General features: G+C 49.2%; 2 protein-coding genes across 6 annotated transcripts in view; one reads left to right on the forward strand and one right to left on the reverse strand.

Annotated features, from left to right (window-relative positions):
- Nucleotides 1–20,599, reverse strand: part of NDUFB2 (NADH:ubiquinone oxidoreductase subunit B2) — a 1,166,996-nt gene that overhangs the window by 1,116,415 nt on the left and 29,982 nt on the right. Inside the window, exon 1 of one of the 5 annotated variants that reach the window (XM_050782306.1) lies at nt 19,344–19,348. The exons of 3 other annotated variants lie outside the window; for them this stretch is intronic. The gene's annotated coding sequence lies outside the window, so the exon portion shown is untranslated. Of the gene's footprint in view, nt 1–17,818; nt 17,824–19,343; nt 19,349–20,599 lie in introns of those variants that run through there. One more of the 5 variants, XM_050782296.1, reaches the window with a different exon arrangement.
- Nucleotides 1–20,599, forward strand: part of HIPK2 (homeodomain interacting protein kinase 2) — a 218,907-nt gene that overhangs the window by 186,098 nt on the left and 12,210 nt on the right. Inside the window, 2 exon segments of the mRNA XM_050782226.1 lie at nt 10,407–10,654; nt 19,147–19,307. Of these exon segments, the coding sequence (XP_050638183.1) occupies nt 10,407–10,654; nt 19,147–19,307 (409 nt within the window).

A 20,599-nucleotide genomic window follows, 5' to 3' on the forward strand; every position in this document is an offset into this window, starting at 1 on the left:
CTGTGCTGTGGGCATGTTGATTCCCACCTTCTGTGTTCCCAGCCTCGTTTTCTATTTGCTACTTACCCCAGTGCCAGTCCTGTAACTTTGCCTGAAATACTGGTTAATTCCCCTAACATGGCTCAGCCTCAGCTTGGCAGCCAGAGTCAGGCAGCCAATGACCTTCAGACGGATGACAGTGCTTCCACCACCAAAGGGGCTTTTAGACCTGATTGAGGGTGTCACTAAACCTCTAGGACTAGATGATACAGCCTAGAATTTTTAAAAGAAGGCCAAGGCAAAATCATTATTCCTGACCCCACGTATGTGGCACTGTTAGTTGCACAGCAGATGGCTGGCTAGCAGCTCCACTCGTGAGAACTCCAGGGCATGTTGCAGGCAGATGCTGGGAGACGCTGAGCTAAAGACGGGAAAATCATAGCAAACATACACCGGATGTTGCACCCGCACTAGCTCCTCCGTCATTTGATGGGGCACGCGAGGCTGGTATTCCTATTCTCATTTGATAGATGAAGACACTGAGGCTCAGGAAAGGTAGGTGACTCACCCAAATTGATAAAGGTTCTAAATAGCAGAGTTGGGACTCAGGTGCCATGCTCTTGAAGAAATGGCAAACTTAATAACCGGCAAAAAATAACTGATTTCAGTCATTCATTCAACAAATACAAATTCCATCCTGCTCCCTCCCGTGACTACCACCATGCCGTGGTGGCACCCACTGTGTGCAGGGCACCATGCCAGGGCCACAGGGAGTCTAGAGTGTTGTCCACTGAGCCCCCTCTTGGTGCTGGGCGTTTGTCAGGGTGCTGGAGCCATGGCACTGAGAAGGGCAGAGTCAGCTCTTTTAAAAGTAGGAAGGTCAGGGAAGAGCCAGGGACTCCTTTTCAGTGAATTACTGTGGACTAGGGGACTCTGGTCATGGCTAGAGAATTGGCCAAAAGATGAGACAAACAGATACTGTTCTGGGTCCCCCAGGATTCAGTAGTAGAACTGGTCTTCTTTTAAATATTTATAGACAATTTTGATTAGAAAAGCATTTAATTGTCTACACATACTGAACAAGCCATCTTTTCTCTCCTGGACTCTCTTGGACGGTTTATAGGTACACGTCTCCTGATCCAGAACCCCTGCTAACCTTACCTTGTGCTGAAATGGTCTTGTAAAGGCTGTAGCATACAACCTTTAGTCATTAGGGTAATTTTTTTTTTTTTTTTTTTTTTTTTTTTTTTTTAGTAAGAACTGGAGACAGTGTCTCACTATGTTGCCCAGTCTGGTCTTGAACTCCTAGGCTCAAGCAATTCTCCTGCCTTTGCCTCCCAAAGTATTGGGATTACAGGTGTGAACCACCATGCCTGGCCAAGAGTAATTTTTTAAGTGTGTAAACCAAAGTGGCTTGTGTCAACTGATCAGCTAGAAATGATTTTGTCCAGCTCCATTATTCACTCATGTATTCACTCATTGAGTTACCTGGATGTTCCTGGTGGGTGGGTTGTTTTGCTTCGGTCATCAAGGCCCTCCTGCAGGCTGCACTTTACTGTGCCTGTGTAAGCAGCCACTGTTTCAGCCACCGTTACCAAAAATGAAAACTTTAAGAAAAATGATTCATAAATATCACTCAATATTTTAGATGTAGAAACAGTTACTTAGGTCACTCTTAACATGTTTATATATAAAAAAAATTTGACCTGAAATGTTTTCCTTCTTTATACTAAGATGAAAGTCTAGAGAAATTATTATAGATAAAGCAAGGTTAGAAAACTGATAAACTGCTGCTCAAATTACTTTGACCTGAAAAATTAACATCCACTTAACAGAGGGAGCAAAACCCACACACACTCATTTATTATTTTATGGGCAAAAAACCCAAAGTGGGATTAGCCTCCATGGCTACCTATAACCATATAGCTTGCTCCATCCTGCCATTGGTTGAAAAGCTACTTACAGCCAATCTCCTGCCGTGCTTATGGGGACGTGGGAATCAGGCTTGAGTGAAGGAACAAAGGAACCCAAACACACAGTGCCATTTGAAGGAACTTTGGTGTCTCTCCATTTTGAGTACAATACATCCCCAGTTGAAAGCTACTTCAGTCATGTGACTCACCTGGAGAGATGATGGAAGGATCTTTTGTCCAGCTGACTTTGCCACACCCTCTTTACAGGGCTCCATTTAAGACACTCCAGTGGGTTGAGTGGAATGGTTTAGGGGTGTATTTTGAAGAAGAGACACTCCACCCTACTGTCCCCAGCTGCTGTCACATTACAAAGCTGTCACTGATGTGCCACAGCTTCCTGGTTTGCTCCTGGCTTTCCACAGGGAAGAGGGAGGAAGAGGGGTGGGAGAGGGTTGGATACCATAGGGCAGAGTGGTGCTCAGTGGATAGATTGAAGGTGATTTGGAGAGATGAGTCCTAATCACCCAGGCCAGTTGGGAAGAGAGAGACTGGGCTTCAGAAGAAGATGGAAGGAGAGCAAACACTTCCTTCCGCTGCATCTGATGGGACAAGGATGAGGTGACTACTCCTGGCTCCTTCCATGACCCTGTTTCTGATTTCTCTAGAAAGTAGTCATATAAAAAATGATCTTACTGGTGATATATGTGTGTTTATATACACACGTGTAGACATAGACATAGACATAAATATGCAGATAATACAATTTGAAAGGAGGAGCCAGGCATGGTGGCTCACACCTGGAATCCCAGCACATTGGGAGGCCAAGGTGGGAGGATCACTTGAGGCCAGGAGTTTGAGACCAACCTGGGCAACTTTAGCAAGACCCTGTCTCTACAAAAAAAATTTTAAATTCCCCAGGCACAGTGGCACGTGCCTGTAGTCCCAGCTACTTGGGAAGTGGTACCAGCAGTGGCACGTGCCTGCAGTCCCAGCTACTTGGGAAGTGGTACCAGCAGTGGCACGTGCCTGTAGTCCCAGCTACTTGGGAAGTGGTACCAGCAGTGGCACGTGCCTGTAGTCCCAGCTACTTGGGAAGTGGTACCAGCAGTGGCACGTGCCTGCAGTCCCAGCTACTTGGGAAGTGGTACCAGCAGTGGCACGTGCCTGTAGTCCCAGCTACTTGGGAAGTGGTACCAGCAGTGACACGTGCCTGTAGTCCCAGCTACTGGGGAAGCTGAGATGGGAGGATTGCTTCCACCCAGGAGTTCGAGGCTGTAGTGAGCTCCGCTCACACCACCATACTACAGTCTGGATGGCAGAGTGAGACCCTGCCTCTAAAAATAATAATAATCATTTGAATGGAATGTATGTGCCATATTAAAATGAAGATTTTTTTTCTCTCTGATGACGGTAAGTCAGCAGGTATCAGGAAGGAACACAGTGGTCTGGAGGCACACTGGAATTACCAGCGTGAGCCACTGTGCCCAGCCAAAAGTAGTCATATTCTTTACCACATCTCTTTCCATGATGATTAAAGGAGATAACACATATAAAGCACTTTAAGCCGTAGGTTAGTATGCATGCAATAAATGTTACCTGTACTTAATAATCAGCATCATAGTAATAGAACATATAGCATTGACTATGAAATCAGAAGGGTGAAAGAAGTTATTGGAGGAGATGAGTTTTGACCCTGGTCTTGAAGGATGAAATTGACTCATATTAGCAAATAGAAATCAGAGACACATTCCAGATAAGACCCTACAGGGAAGGGGTCACAGGTTATATCTGATCTTCTCCCAGTGTTTTCTCCTTTAGGGATTGCTTTACTTTTTAGCTCCTTATTTGTTTTCATCATTTTGAAATGATGAAAATTATCTATTGCCATGACAACATAATGCAATTGTGAACTCTGACAGCTTTGTTCTTTATTCAGAAGTGATGTTCTTTCAAGCCCATTTCAGCAAATATTTCTCATTCTGCTCCTATTGCTATGTCTCTCACTTGCATTAACCAACTCATAATGGGATTGATAAGCTGTCAATAGTAATTAGATGCAATCATGGAACGAATCCCAGTAGTATCGATAGATACGAGCCTAAAGAATCTGCAGTAGTCATCTCAAATATGTGCTCATTTCTAAAGTGACTCATTTCACAGCTTCCCATTAGTTCTCTAATCTGCATAGTGTGTTCAGGTAGAGCGCAGAGCTTTCTCACAATGGAAGAGATGAAAAACAGCTAGCAAATGAATTCACCTTCTGCGAATAAATGTGCCACTTGTAAATCCAAAAAGGTAGGCAAATCAGCATCAAGCCGTGCCGTACATATTTGCTCATTAAGCTAGGGGCTCCCCAGCTACAACAAAGGGATGGGACCCGGGAAGGGTTTATAAAGGTTTTATCCCACACTCCTTGTAGATAACTAGACGCTGACATGCAGATTCTTCAGTCTCTTTGGTGGGAGGCTCACTACCTGTTGGGTTTCCATCAAGTAGATGGCCCTCAGTTCTCACAGGTCACCCAGGCCAAGCTGTCCGCTCTCACAAGACTCATGCCAGAAAGCCATTCTTCAGTGATAAGAAGCTCAGTGACTCATGAAGTGGCTATTGTGTCTTGAGATAGTTCTAGTTAGAAAATTCTTTTTCACATTAAGCTGAAGCTTCTCCACAATTTCCACATTTGAGTGAAGAGCTCCAAATATGCCCAATTGGAATTTTACTCGAGGACAGATTACAGTTTAGCCAAAATTAGTGTGTGTTTTTGTCTTTTTGTTTTTTTTAAAAAAAAAATTGCTCATTTTCTAAACTACTCAGATCCTAAGGAAGATATGATCAGCAAGAACTGGCCAGATCTGGGTCTATATGTAAAGTACATCTACTAAAAGGATCTCTTTCCTCCCCAGATTAGTGCTAGACCATTCCTATTTGAAAATGTCTCTAGGAATCTTTCAGAGATCCTCACAATGGCTCCTTTAATGCCATGAGTAATCCCTCTCAATGAGTTTCGGAGCAGGTTGGAGCTGGATGGATGTTACAGGTTATCCAGGACACTGTCCAGAGCCACACCAGTAAAGGAACATCAGAGCTAGGACCCAGCGCCAGCTCCCAGGACACATTTGGGAGTCAGCCTCCATCCTCACCTGGGGTCCTCTGCCCACAGAATGTGCACCTGCAACAGAACATGTCTGTGTTTCGTGAAATGACCAGAGGCATGTTCATCATTCAGGAGTACCTGTGCCTGAAACTGAGAGTGAAGGGCAGGGCAGCACCATCTCCTCCTCACCTCCCCTCAGGAACCAGCAGCTGCTCCCAGTCATGGCTCCCAGCTCTTCCCCTGGCCCTCAAGCACTTTGAAACAGTGCCGGGTGGGAGGAGTTCCCTTATTACACAAGAGACTGCAGCAGACCAGTTGTTTCCCATTACTCCCCACCACTCATCCCAGAAGACAGCTGCAGGTTTCACTGCCCTTGTCTTGTTAAGGCAGCTCTCCTTCCTTCCTGCTCCCTCCTTGTCCTCAGCCTCCTGTGTCTCCCTGCTCTCAGATCCCTCCTCCCTACCTCCTAGCTCAGAGACCTCCTGGAGTCCCACTTCCTAATTCTTTTTTTTTTTTTTTTTTTTTTTTTTTACTTAATTTATATTTATAAAATATGTTGAGATACTGTTTTTTGTTGTTATTGGTAGACAGCAATCTTTTTTTTCTTTTTAAGACGGAGTCTGGTTGTGTCACCCAGGCTGGAGTGTAGTGGTGCGATCTCAGCTCACTACAACCTCACTTCCCAGGTTCAAGCAATCTCCCACCTCAACCTCCCAAGAAGCTAGGATTACAGGCATGTGCCACCACAGCCAGGATTTTTTTTTTTTTTTTTTTTTTTTTTTTTTTTTGCGGCGGTGGAGCGTGGTGGGCAGAGTCTCCCTGTCGCCCAGGCTGGAGTGTGGTGGTGCGATCTCCACTCACTGCAACCTCCACCTCCCATGTTCAAGCGATTCTCCTATCTCAGCCTCCCTAGTAGCTGGGATTACAGGTGCACACTGCCACGCCTGGCTAATTTTTGTATTTTTAGTAGAAACGGGGTTTTGCCATGTTGGCCAGGCTAGTCTCGAACTCCTGACCTCAAGTGGTCCGCCCACCTTGGCCTCCCAAAGTTCTGGGATTACAGGTGTGAGCCACCATGCCCAGCAGATTTTTTATTTTTAGTAGAGACAAAGTTTCACCATGTTGGCCAGGCTGGTCTCAAACTCCTGACCTCAAATGATCTGCCTGCCTTGACTTCCCAAACTGCTAATTACAGGTGTGAGACACCGTGCCTAATTATTTTTATTTATTTTTAATTTTTTTTTTTAGAGTGGGGGTCTCTTTGTCACCCACACTGGAGTGCAGTGACATGACCACAGCTCACTGCAGCCTCAAACTCCAGGGCTCAAGCCATCTTCCTGCCTCAGCCTCCTGAGCAGCTAGGACTTAGAGGCGCACACCACCATGCCTAGCTAATGTTTTTATTTTTGTAGAGATGGGATCTCACTGTGTTGCCCAGGCAGGTCTCAAATTTCTGGCTTCAAGCAGTCCTCCCACCTTGGCCTCCCAAAGTGCTGGGATTACAGGGGTGAGCTACCGCACCTAGCTCCCACTTTGTAATTCTTGTACTGGATGTCAGTGCCCTCCCACTCTCTAGGTGTCTCTGCTGAGCCCTGATGTACAGCTGCAAAGTGCCCAAGACTCTCAATCTCTTTTGCTTTTTTTTTGTTGTTGTTGTTGTTGTGAGACGGAGTCTTGCTCTGTCGCCCAGGCTGGAGTACAATGGCACAATCTTGACTCACTGCAACCTCTGCCTCCTGGGTTCAAGTGATTCTCCTGCCTCAGCCTCTGAGTAGCTGGGACTACAGGCACCTGCCACCACGTCCGGCTAATTTTTGGTATTTTTAGTAGAGACGGAGTTTCACCATGTTGGTCAGGCTGATCTCGAACTTGTGACCTCAGGAGATCCACCCGCCTCAGCCTCCCAAAGTGCTGGGATTACAGGCATGAGCCACCTCACCCGGCCTGGACTTTGTTTTTGATGGAGATGTAATTCATGTACCATACTGTACAGTTCACCCGTTGAATGTGCACAATTCAGTGGTTTTAGGCTATTAATTTTTAATTGTAAAATATATATAACAAATTTGACATTTCAACCATTTTTAAGTGTAAATTCAGTGACATTAATTATACTCATAATGCTGTATAGTCATCACCATTATCTATTTTCAGAACTTTTCCATTGCCCCAACCAAAAACTATACCATTAATCAGTAACTTCCCACTCTCCTCTCCCCTAGCCCCCAACCTCTAGTAACCTCTAATGTATTTTCTGTCTGTATGAATTTGCCTATTCTAGATATTTCATATATGTAGACTCAAACAATTTGTCCTTTTGTGTCTGGTTTATTTCATTTAATGTTTTCAAGATTCATCCATATTGCAGCATGTATCAGAACTTTTTTTTTTCTTTTTTTTTTTTTTTTTGGAGACAGGGTCTCACTCTGTCACCCAGGCTGGAGTGCAGTGGTGTGATCATAGCTCCCCGCAGCCTCAAACTCCTGGGCTCCCACCTCAGCCTCCCAAACAGCTGGGACTACAGGCACACACCACCATACCTCGCTTATTTTTTTAATTGTTTGTAGAGATGGGTTCTTACTGTGTTGCCCAGGCTGGTCTTGAACTCCTGGCCTCAAGCAGTCCTCCCACCTCAGCCTCCCAAAGCACTGAGATTACAGGCATGATCCACCCCTCCCAGCGTTCATTCATTTTTATGACTGAATAGTATTCCACTGTATGGATACACCACATTTTCTATCCATTCACCAGTCGATGGACATTTGGGTTGTTTCCACCTCTTGGTATTTTGAATAGTGCTGCAGTGAACATTGGCTTACCTGTATCTGAGTACCTGTTTCCAATCCTTTAAGTACGTACTTAGGAATGGAATTGCTATATGGTAACTCTGTGTTTAGCTTTTTGAAGAACAAGCATATGGACATTTCACATTTAAACTGTCATAACTGGGAGGTGTGGGTCTGTATTAATTAAAATTTATCTACTTTAAGTTAACGTGAAGAGCCGTAAATATATGCAGCCAATTCATTCCTCACCTTCTTTTGAGTTGTTAGCAATTATCATCTGTACGATTCATCTGACAGTTAATCACGGAGGCTTTGTGACATCCATTATTCTCTCTAACTGGTTATTTTAAAGCTTTTACTATTTAACTTGTCATGTTTTTATACAGTCCTCCACTGAGATTTTAATCTCCTCGAGGGCAGAGACACATATTTCTTTGTATAGCAGCTATTCCCTGTAGTACCCCGCATAGATCTCCAAGATATCATGAGTTTTAATTTTCTTTCATTTCAATCTTCTGGTTTATTCACAGGCTAGAAAAAAGGAAACTTTTCCAGCAAGTCCTCACCCTGATAGAATTCTCTTTGCCTAGATAAGTTTTTTGCAAACCTGTTTTCACATGTTAAATAAGGTAACACAACTTGTAAGAAGAAGAATCATAGCAGCCATTATGGAATACTTATCATGTGTTGTGTATCATTTAAAGCACATGTGCTTGGCCGGGCGCGGTGGCTCAAGCCTGTAATCCCAGCACTTTGGGAGGCCGAGACGGGCGGATCACGAGGTCAGGAGATCGAGACCATCCCAACATGGGCTAACATGGTGAAACCCTGTTTCCACTAAAAAATACAAAAACCTAGCCGGGCGAGGCGGCGGGCGCCTGTAGTCCCAGCTACTCGGGAGGCTGAGGCAGGAGAATGGCCTGAACCCGGAAGGCGGAGCTTGCAGTGAGCTGAGATCCGGCCACTGCACTCCAGCCTGGGCGACAGAGCGAGACTCCGTCTCAAAAAAAAAAGCACATGTGCTTTCTCACTTAGTTATCAAAACAAGCCTATGATACAGGTCCAATTGTTACCTACCTTTTACTGATGAGGCCACTGAATCACTGAGAGGTTAAATAGCTGCCCACCGCCCTGTCAGCAGCACATGTTGAAGTTAGATAGCTGACTGCAAGGTTCATGTTCTCACCCACAAACACGGTTAGGCACCCTGAACCAGAGAGGACAGTGTCCAGCCACTGGAAGAATTATCCAATCTAGATGTCAGGAGCACTGGGCTTTGGGGAGCAGGGCCAGCGCCTCCTGGGGACTGCACCTCACAGCTCCCTCAGCCTTCTGTAGCTCAGCAGCAGGGCTCTGTTCTTCTGTCCATCCTGCCTGGCTGCTGTGGGCTCTGGAACTTGCCCACTTCCCTGCTGCCCCTAGGGTGGTGGAGATCCATCATGGGAAGAGCCTGACCTGGCTGTGTGGCCTCAAGCAGTATACCCGGAGGTGCCTGTGACTCTGAGGCTCTATAAATACCAGCGGCTTCTCTCATCCAATTAGCTGGAAACTGACCAGCTTGCCTAGGCAATTTTCATTTCTTAAAAATAAATGATCAATATATAAAAATAGATGCACACTCATCTTTAAAGCCTTATATAAGCACACAATAAACAATAAATTTCACATCCATCATGCCAGCAGCCTCTCACTGAGTTTGAAGACAGACAGAAGTAGTTCCCAAAGTAACCACACTAACTTAAACATCTCTGAACAAACATGCTGGCCAAGAGCCATCCAAAGCCAGGGCCTCCCTATTGTATGAAGTTCCACATGTAAGATGAAGGCCAGGGCGTCAGAGTGGCTTTCACACAGCATCAACGTGGCAGGGCCTTCCCACCAGGCCCCAGTGCAGTACCATCTCCCCCGATCCTTGGCCCAGGCAGTGGAAAAGCCACAGGTGGGCCTGGCTCCTGAAAAGGGGAATGCAGAGGTCCTAGTGGCCTGCACACAGCCCACAGAGCACACTCAGAGCAAGGAGAGGCAGAGGGTGTCAACTCCAGCTCTGCATTCTCCACGGCACGTCTGCACTGTGCTGTGTGGGTGCAGCCTCCTCAGAGCCTCACACTGCATCCCATTCCTTGGACATTCTGCGCCCTCCTGCATAAGCTTTGCCAGGCCGCAGGCACCAAAGCTAAACTTATGACATTCTTCTCCCAGCAAGGTTGACTCCTAACCCAGGTCCCCAGGTTGCTGGGTTCTTGCTGGTTCTCTCCTTGCTCAGATGTTCCATTCTGGTGGGCCCATGGGGGTTGTACACAGCTCTGGGCTGCAGGTGCCTCCCCTGCCGCTGTGCTGAGCTCTGCTGCACAGGAAGAGCCCAGGCCAGCCCCGAAGCATCGCACTCCCTAGTTTCCAGAAGCACCTGTGGGTCCAGCACCAGCCCCTTCTCCATGTCTTCACATGTGCCCCTGCTGCCGGCTACACAGGGGACATTTGCATGCCCAGCCTCTCCAGGGGGGTTAGGGCGAGCAAAAGCCCTGTTCCTGCCCTCTCCCCTCTGCCTCCCTCCCCTGCCCCAGGGCATGAAATGCTAGTTGGGTGTCTCACCTCATGGCCGCCTCCCACCTCTGACTTCTCCCTTTGCATTTTCAGCACTGTCTCCAAGCAAAGAAAAAACGTCATCAGCTGTGTCACGGTCCACGACTCCCCCTACTCGGACTCCTCCAGCAACACCAGCCCCTACTCCGTGCAGCAGCGCACCGGGCACAACAACGCCAACGCCTTTGACACCAAGGGGAGCCTGGAGAATCACTGCACGGGGAACCCCCGAACCATCATCGTGCCACCCCTGAAAACCCAGGCCAGCGAAGTATTGGTGGAGTGTGATAGCCTGGTGCCAGGTAATTTGGGGCCAGGACAGGACAGGAACATCTCCCTGGAGAGCGGTTTTCCTGTTTTTCTGCTGCTAGAAATGTTGCTGTATGGGAGCTAGTACAATAGAAAGTGTCCAGCCAGTGACTGCAGGCGATCCTCACCGAGGATGTTACTGAAGTAGCCAGGGGAGGCTTCTGCTTAACAGCACATTGTATAAGCAGCGTTTTCCTTCTTTAATTCTGTAATCAATACCTCTCTGCCTTTACAATGGCTCTGCTTCCAACTAGTTGATTAATAGAAAATAAAAGCCTCCTGGTTCTTTATGCCCGAGCCTGGAAGAATACCTGGTCTGGGGAGTTTCTGGCTGACATCTAGCACCACTCCCTTCCAGGAAGCCCTGGTGGTCAGGTGGGCTTCTTGTGTAGGAAGAACCTCCTCCGAGTCTTGCTAGGGAAGGGTGAAATCAGCCCCTCCCAGCCCCTCCTTGGAATCAGCTGCCGGGCAGCGAGACCAAGCCGTGCGTGTTTCTCTGCTCACGCGCTGCTCTCTTCAGAGGACTCCTCCTGTCCCGCGAAGGCTTGTCCTGAAAATTGGGCCCTGGAATAAAGGCTGAGAACATAACCTGAATAAACTCAGCGGCTCACCGTAGATTTTGTAGCATCTATTTAGCATTTCCCTTGCTCATGCTCACAGTGGAATAATGTGGAGACTAAACCAGAAGAAATCTGCACATCCCGCTAATTCCGCCACGAACCACACCCAAGCCAGCCTGCACCTGCATGATGGCGCAACGGAAAAGGGAAGGAAAGGAAACGCCAAGAAGCTTTTGTCTAGATGTGAGCAGCTGTTACTTCTCAGGAGGATCTCACGTCTGACACCTGAGGTCGCTACAGGAACTGGGGACTCTTCCTGGGTGGTGACCACATGTAAGGCCCAGTGGGCACAGGCCCCATTCAGGGGCTGCCACTGCGGGTGAAGAGTGGAGGCAGGATGGGGTCATTAGGACTTTTCCAGCCCAGTGCCTCAGGCCAGCCTGCACGGTGAGGGTCAGCGCCCTGGGACGCTCTCCCAAGAGCTCGTGGCATTGCCTGGGATGGGGCCCCTTTTGCTGAGAGGCTCTGCCTGAAGGGGAGATGGTGACAGCTGCAGGCTCATGCTCCCTGCCGTCCACTTCCCAACCCAAGGCAGCATCACCCTTTCCGACATTTGTATCGGAAGTTCTTTTTCCCTGACTTTGGAGTTACCCCAGCTACCTTTCCTCTGAAGAAATGCTTGTGAAACACGGCTTCTCAGCACCCTGCTAAAACATCTCCGTTTTCAAGTCCTGGTCTGTCCCCAACAGTACCATCGTGACGATGCAGCCTCCAAGCAGCTTTGACGTCAGAGCCAGCGTTCCTGTGGGCCTGGGGGCAGGGGGTCGTGGTGCTCACGGTGTCCTGGCTGCTCCACAAGAAAGACACAAGCAGCACACAGCTCACACTGCGCTCTCTCGGAAGGAGGAGACCTTACCTGTGGGAAAAATGGAGCCACAGCAGCCACATGACAGGGCGAGCATTCTGGCTGACAGGGGCCAGACCGTACTTACTGCTAGGGTCTGGTGACCTGGGGACAGAGAACAGGCTGGAGCCCTCCCAAAATTAGGCACTCTGTGAGGAAAAGAAAATGAAGCTGTCCCTTCCACAAGGCTACAAGGACATCTCTCTCCAAAAACCATCTTTTTCCCCCCAGGGAAATATGTTGGTGGAAACCCTGCCAGGGAGCAACATTCTCTAGCAGTAACCAAAGGGCCCTGGGAGGCACCCGAAGTCATTCGCACCAGGAGCCAGGATTCCTTAGAGAGAGCTGCACACTTTTCAGCTCAGCTATCCTTTAAATATTGTTTAAAGCTATATGCAGCACACATTTTTAAGTTTAAAGATTTGCAAAGGATAGCATTTGTCTTGTATCATGTAAGTTCCTTAAATATATGTTTGTGCAAACCTCGAAGCTGCAGACTGAACTCATTCCATATGCGGGAGTGCTGCCTGTGCCCTCGCGAGCAGGGGCATTCCTCGTCTGGTGCCTGCCCTTCCCCAGCCAGTGGCGTTCAATACTCATACACACCTTTAGCTGCAGAACCATCCTAGGCTTGGAAAAGTCAGGAAAGCAGCCTTCCTCAGCTCCCTGGGGTGCGGTGATGCACACAGGCCAAGGTAGAGCCAGTAGCAGCTACCCCAGCAGCCGCGCCCAGAGCATGGGAGAGTTCAGGGCTCCCTCAGCCCTCTTAGGCCAGCATATGCGCTGCTGTTTCTCCGCCATACTCAGCCCCTCCTGTGGCTCTCAGCCTTTCAGTCCTTCTCAGGTTGGGGCTAGTGAAGTTTCTTTTGGAAGCAACAGAATGAACTCTACACTGGCTTAAGACAAACAACTTACTGGAAGGATGCAGGGCTAAGGGGAAGTTCAACAACTAAGTCCCAGGCAGGGCAGGAGCCAGAATCCCTGGGACCTGAGCCCTGGGGGCCAGATGCCTGCTCTCTGAAGCTGCCTTCACCCGACTCACAGCCAGCAGCTCCCAGGCTCCCAGTGTTCCATTTCCAGGAGACCAGAATTGATTGTCCCAGCTTGGAGAGACTTTTGTTTTTTGTTTTTCGGAGAGGAGTCTCGCTCTGTCACCCAGGCTGGAGTGCAATGGCACGATCTCAGCTCACTGCAACCTCCGCCTCCCGCGTTCAAGCAATTCTGCTGTCTCAGCCTCCCGAATAGCTGGGATTACAGGCATGCACCACCACGCCTGGCTGACTTTTTATATTTTAGTAGAGATGGGGTTTCACCGTGTTAGCCAGGCTGGTCTCAAACTCCTGAGCTCAGGCAATCCACCCGCCTTGGCCTCCCAAAGTGCTGGAATTACAGGCGTGAGCCACCACGCCAGGCCAAGACACCTATTTTTTGAGCCTCAGCTTTAACCAGGAGACACAGTTCAATAATGACACCAACAGTAGCTAAAAACTTAAATGCCAGATACTCAATACTTAAGCCCTTAGATGCCAGATACTAAGCATTCTATACCTGTTAACTCATTTAATCCTCATCACTGCCCTACCTGGAGCTGCCATGATTTTCCCAGTTTCCCACGTTAAAAATGGAGGCACAGAGGGGTTGACCAGCCTTCCCAGAGCCGTGTGGCTGGGCATCCCGGAGGTCTGGCCCTGGAGCTTATCTGTGCTGCAAGCAACCCGCCCCCCAACTCACCTAGTGCAGACAAGGCCGCTGTAGCTGTTCTCAGGACAGGGGATCACGGAGAGTAGTGGACAAGGCATGACTGGAAAACTCTATAGAATGTTTCCTCACTGTTCCAAAGTGCACATTAGGAGGTTGACCTTCAGCATTAGCCCGTTGTCGCTTTGTCCATTACCACAGGAGGAGTTACTATTATACTTTAATCTCTTGGTCCCCTTCAGGACGTCCTCCCTTACTCGGGGCTCTCGTCCTCTGAGAGCTTGGCAAGCTCTGAGCCAACCCCCATCTCCTGTCCCCATGCTGACGGTAGCATCAGGGTTGCATCACGCCCGTTTCATCTAACATTCCCTGACCCCTTCGCTGATCCCTCGAGCTCAGTGTTTCTCCCTCAAATATCATTACCACAAAATGCCCAGGAAGTTGGAATAGAAGAAGTAGGTGACATGCACAGCAGGGCCCAGCTACCCACTGCAGAACAGGAATGGGGCTTCCCCCAACAAAGTGGCAGTGTGGCTGCGGAAGGTGAGAAGCAGGCTCTGCAGAGCCAGTGTTTGCAGCTTTCTATTTTTTTTTTCTACATTGAGTCCACAAAAATCCCTCCATCCGCCAGGTTTTGGGGGACCTTTGAGTCTACCGGGTTTGGCCTGGGCACAGTGTTGGGTCGCAAGGCCCTGATTCCCAAATGCAGGTCTGTTCAGCCAGGGCCAGGCGGCTCTGGAGTCCTGGAAGGCTTGCTAAGAATACCAATTCCAGATTTCCCGCACCTACCCAAGGAATTCTGATTCAGTAGATGGGGTGGGAGGGGCCCCAGGCGCTAATACACGGTTGGATTTGCGGCCTCTGAGTTGCACCCACTGCCCCTATCCCCACTGAGGCAGCTCACCCTTCACTCAGAGCAGGGGGCTCTGTGGGTTTTGGGGTCAGGAAGGCCCCCTTCCACCTGCAGTGTGCACCAGAATTTCCTGTCCCCAGGTTTCCGGTTTTCCTTTGACCTTCTTGAGAGGCTGAGACCTCTAGAGGCACATTTCTCTCTTAATCAACAATTAATCAGCATTCTCTCTTGCTGGGCTTCAGCCTCAGGCATCTCCTCTTTGACTTTGATTTCATCGCCCTGGGATTTGTAATAGAATTGATCCAACCGAATTCAATCAAGGGCCTGGTCGTTTCCATGCATGGCTCATTAATATTTAGCACCCTCTGCCCCAAGAATGACCAAATTCTCTCCTTTTCCACTAACCACCCACAGGATACTTCACTGAGATGATATGAGCCTTCCGGTTCACCTAAGATGCTCAGGCCCCAAAATGAATGCTCCGAATTCTTGCGTCTGAACATGGGGTGTAGACCTATCTTTGGACATCTTGCAATATGTTCTTGCTGCCTCTCCCTTAATATGAAACATTCTACCTGATTCATCCTTTGAATACCCCTACTTTGGGCAACTTCCTCAAATATGAACAGCTTTAGAGTTGGGGCTCTGTGGAACGACAGTGCCACGGTTTGGCGGATGACCAGATTCCCTGGCCAAAGCTCTTTCCCATACTCAGTTATTTCATCTTTCCTCTCCTAGGGCTTCCTTACACTTTTCAGTGTCACCAGGCAGTAATCCTAAAGTACAGCAAGGTTTCCAGAAAATATAAATCACAGAAATATAGCTGTCCTCAGCTCAGCATGGTGGCTCACACCTGTAATCCCAGCACTTTGGGAGGCCAAGGTGGGCAGATCACCTGAGGTCAGGATTTCGAGACCAGCCTGGCCAACATGGCAAAACCCCATCTCTACTAAAAAATACAAAAATTAGCCAGGTTTGGTGGCACGCACCTGTAATCCCAGCTACTTGGAAGGCTGAGGCTGGAGGATCGCTTGAACCCAAGAGGTGGAGGTTGCAATGAGCCGAGATTGCGCCACTGCACTCCAACCTGAGCAACAGAGCGAGACTCCATCTCAAATTAAAAAAAGGAATTTAGCTGTCCTCCATGGAAAGTCAAGGTAATAAAAATATTTCAAGCACATTCCAGAAACTTAATGAAGAAAAATAACTGAGTATAAGATACAACACAGAAAGTGCTCAGATCAACAAAGGACAGTGGCAAGGAGGTCACTCATTACCTTTCTGTCTTAAAATGTGCTCGCTTTTTCCTGGGGAAAGCCTTCCTCAGTCTGGTTCTTAGACTAAAAATCAGTACCATGGCTGGGCACGGTGGCTCATGCCCGTAATCCCAACACTTTGGGAGACCGAGGCAGGCAAATCACTTGAGGTCAGGAGTTCACAACCAGCCTGGCTAACATGGTCAAACTCTGTCTCTACTAAAAATGCAAAAATTAGCAGCTGGGCGCAGTGGCTCCTGCCTATAATCCCAGCAGTTTGGGAGGCCGAGGCAGGCGGATCACAAGGTCAGGAGTTCGAGACCAGCCTGGCCAATATGGTAAAACCCCGTCTCTACTAAAAATAGAAAAATTAGCTGGGCGTGGCAGTGGGCGCCTGTAGTCCCAGCTACTTGGGAGGCTGAGACAGGAGAATCGCTTGAACCCGGGAGGCAGAGGCTGCAGTGAGCTGAGATCATGCCACTGTACTCCAGCCTGGGCAACAGAGCGGGACTGTCTCAAAAAAAAAAAAAAAAAAAAAAATTAGCTGGGCGTGGTGGTGCATGCCTGTAATCCCAGCTACTTGGGAGGTTGAGGCACGAGAATCACTTAAACTTGGGAGGCAGAGGTTGCAGTGAGCCAGGATCACACCACTGTACTCCAGCCTGGGAGACGGAGCAAGACTCCACCTCAAAAAAAGAATCAGTGTTGTCTCTGTGCACGTCTCACCTCAGCAGGACTGGTTGCCCAAGGAGGCGGGACAGCCCCCAGCCCCAGCACCAGGCTCTTGTTCGTTCCCTGGTCTGCCCTCCCCTTCTTGGTGGGGGACCATCTGCCTGTCTTTCCACCTGGAATATGTTTTCTTCTCCATTAACTCTACTGTTCTTTAGCTTTTAAGGAACAGAAGCAATGCTTGTTGTAACTATGGTTTCTAACTATACAAAACAAACCACACAGTCTTCAGGCTGCTTTGTCGTAGCCTTCACTTCCTAAACCCCTCTTTTTCTGCTCCCATCGGCATTGAAGTTAGAGAAAGGTGTCTGGAATTTTCTCCCTCCCACACTTTTGTAGGCTATTATGCAGGTTTGCTCCTAAAGAAGCCCAGTGTCGGCCAGGCGCAGTGGCTCATGCCTGTAATCCCAGCACTTTGGGAGGCCAAGGGCAGGTGGATCACCTGAGGTCAGGAGTTTGAGACTAGCCTGGCCAATGTGGTGAAACCCCGTCTCTAATAAAAATACAAAAAATTAGCCAGGCGTGGTGCCGGGCACCTGTAATCCCAGCTACTTGGGAGGCTGAGGCAGGATAATTGCTAGAACCTGGGAGGCAGAGGTTGCAGTGAGCTGAGATCGCACCATTGCACTCCAGCCTAGGTAACAAGACTAAAACTCCATCTCAAAAAAAAAAAAAAAAAAAAGCCCAGTATCTTCTCACCAGTCTGGGTCTGTTTGTTGCTTTTGCCATTACAAAAGTGCTTGCATTTAAGGAAGGGCTATGGCCGGTGCATCTGGGTGCATTTGATTTGAAATTTCACTTCGGTCTGTATTAATACTGCATTGTGTGTTAGGCGGCCCCCTTCTGGAGGAGAGCTGAGGTAAAGCATCTCTTCTGCTTTTATCAAGGGGCGATGGTCCTGCCTGCAGAGCTCCACCACCCGAGGTGGGGAGATGACCCCCACACAGCAGCAGAACTCCCGCTCTCTGGGGCTCTTGCCCCTGCTGGGCTGGACACTCATGCCCTGTCCTGCCCTGTCCTGTTCTGGTGGCCTCCCTGGACTTGGGCTGTCCCTGCCTGTCAGCATCTTCACCTGGTTTATCCTCTGGCCTCACCACCTCATCTGTGGAATCTGTGATGCCTCCTCCTTATTCACGCTTTCAGCATTCTCCCTGCCACCCCCGTCCCTGGTGGTACACAGTCACTGTCCTTAGCACACAGCAGGAGCTCAGAAAATACTTGGATGTGTTAAAACCACTGGGCTCTGAAGAGGCTCCTGTGGCTCTCTGGCCAGGTAACATGGAAGACATCCAGCTCAGGGTTCAACCTGCCTCTCTCAGAGCCCCTGACTACTCAGAGCGTTGTCCACTGCCCAGCAGCACTGGCACTCCCTGGGAGCTTGTCAGAAATGCAGATGCTCAGGCCTCCCAGAGCTGCTGAACAAGATGCAGGAATTACATTTGGGAAGTGTTGATCGAGCCACCTGCTGACCATGAGGTCACCTCTGGTGGGTCGCAGTGTTTCTTCCACTCTTCAGCCCCCTTGGCAATAACATGGAAGCCATTTTGTTCTTGGCTGTGTTTGGCTCACAGGGCCACTCCTGGATGACTTAGTCTCATCCTGCCTAGAGGCAGGTAACTAGACCAGGTGACTCTGAGGGTTATTTTAGCTTCTAGTAGTTCATTATGTCCCACTACAGACACTGTCTCCTCTGATACTCATAGTCACCCACGGTGGGGACCAAGCAGGGATCCTGTCTTAGTCTATTTTGTATTGCTGTAACAGAGTACCTGAGACTGAGTAATTTATAATCAATAGAAGTTTATTTGGCTCACGGTTCTGAAGGCTGGAAGTCCAAGAACAGGGTGCCAGCATCTGGCGAGGACCTTTGTGCTGCATCTTCCCAGCACAGGAGGCAGAAGGACAAGAGAGCATGAGGGTGAGGGGCCCAGACTTGTTTTCATCAAAAAAGCCAATCTCTCAATAGCTAACCCACTCCCGAGATAACAACATTAATGCACTGATAAGTCATACACTCGTGAGGGCTCTGCCCTCAGAAGCTAACATCCCTGACTGGCCCCACCCTAAACACTTGCACTGGGGACTAAGTTTCTAACACAAGAACTTCAGGGAACACATTCAAATTATAGCAGATCTCTCCCACCCATTTTCCAGATGCTGGAAGTCACACCTCCCAGAGGAGCAGCACTGGGCCTGGCCTTAGGCTGCCGGCCCACCTTGCCTCTCCTGATTCTTTCCGCTTTCCCTTCTTCGTCCCCTCATGCAGCCCCATCCACCCTCCCAGCCAAGCGAGTGAGCCAGAGCCCCACTGCATCCAGAGTCAAGGCAAAGTCCTAGTGGGTCCAGAGGAGATGAGGCTGATTTGTGACTGCCCGGCTTCAGGCACATGTTTCTTCCTGGAATACCACTTTTCTCTGGTGGGGTAGCATCTTCTGGGCAGCTGGGACCCTGCCACCCATCTGACCTCTTTCTCCTCCTGCCACAGTCAACACCAGTCACCACTCGTCCTCCTACAAGTCCAAGTCCTCCAGCAACGTGACCTCTACCAGCGGTCACTCTTCAGGGAGCTCATCTGGAGCCATCACCTACCGGCAGCAGCGGCCAGGCCCCCACTTCCAGCAGCAGCAGCCGCTCAATCTCAGTCAGGTAAGCCCCACGGCTGGCGCCCCAGGCCAGGCAGAGCCCCCATCCCCTCATCCTTCCGCTTCAGAGAGGATCACTGTGGCGGCCCCTCACCCACCTCACAGGGCTGCAGTCCTGGCCACGGGTGGCAGCACATGCCCTTGGTGACCTCCGGTGGCTTCTTCCACCACAGGTCACCCTGGGGGAAGTTGATATCACCGGTGTACAGAGAGCTGGCCCAAAGCAAAGCAACTTGTCTAATGTTACAAAGCCCTTAGTGACATGATGCTAGAGCTTAAAAATAGGATGGCCCACATATTGCTGTTTCAACCCAGCAAAGGGTAGAGCACCGTGTCCCGGCCCTGTCGGCCTGGGACTCCAGGGACAGACCTGCATCCGACTCATTGCAGGGAGGGCCCACACACCACAGCCCCCAAGTGAAGGGAAGAGTTGTCCCAGGACCTGGAGGAAGGGGGGTGGGTTGAGGTGAAATGGGAGTGACCCGAGTTTCTGCAGGCACAGAGCTGTGTCAAGGGCTCTTCATCAGGCCTGACTCACACGGTGGACTCAGGGCCCCTGTTTCTCTAGAAACAAGATGAGATAAATGGGGTGTTTGTGTTCAGAGCTTCTCAGCTGAAGTGCTGCCCAGGTCATCAGTGGAGCCTGTGTCTCTGTCACGTGACTTAGGTTCTCCAGGTAGGACAGGGCTATTTTATTTGGACTGACAGAACCTTGGACAGCGATGCCTCTGAGAGCCAACCCTTTTTTTTTTTTTAAAGACAGGGTCTTTTTCTGTCACCCAGGCTCAAGTGCAGTAGCACAGTCATGGCTCTCACTGCAGCCTCTGCCTCCTGCCTCGAGTAATCCTCCCACCTTAGCCTCCTGAGTAGCTGAGACTACAGGCATGAGCCACCACACCTAGCTAATTTTCAAAATATTTTGTAGAGATGCTGTGAGAGCCAACAATTTTGAGAACAAGATTTTACAGTGAGTGAGAAAGCAATTGCTGCTCAAAGAGAGTGTCCTGGCCGGGTGCGGTGGCTCACTCCTGTAGTCCCAGCTTCTCGGCAGCCCAAGGCGGGGGATCATTCTAGGCCAGGAGTTCAAGGCTGCAGTGAGCTAGGTTCATGCCACTGCACTCCAACCTGGGGCATCCTGATAATGCCACAGCTTCTATGTGTCCTTGGGAGAAATATTTTCTCCTGTAACTTTGCAGCTGGCTTTATCGTGTATCACCCCAGCCTGGTGAGTGGCAGGCCAAGTCGGGACTTTCTCAGTCCAAGTGATTTTTTTTTTTTTTTTTTTTTGAGACAGAG

The sequence above is a fragment of the Macaca thibetana genome, chromosome 3 (genome assembly GCF_024542745.1).
Source record: "Macaca thibetana thibetana isolate TM-01 chromosome 3, ASM2454274v1, whole genome shotgun sequence".
NCBI classification, from domain to species: domain Eukaryota; kingdom Metazoa; phylum Chordata; class Mammalia; order Primates; family Cercopithecidae; genus Macaca; species Macaca thibetana.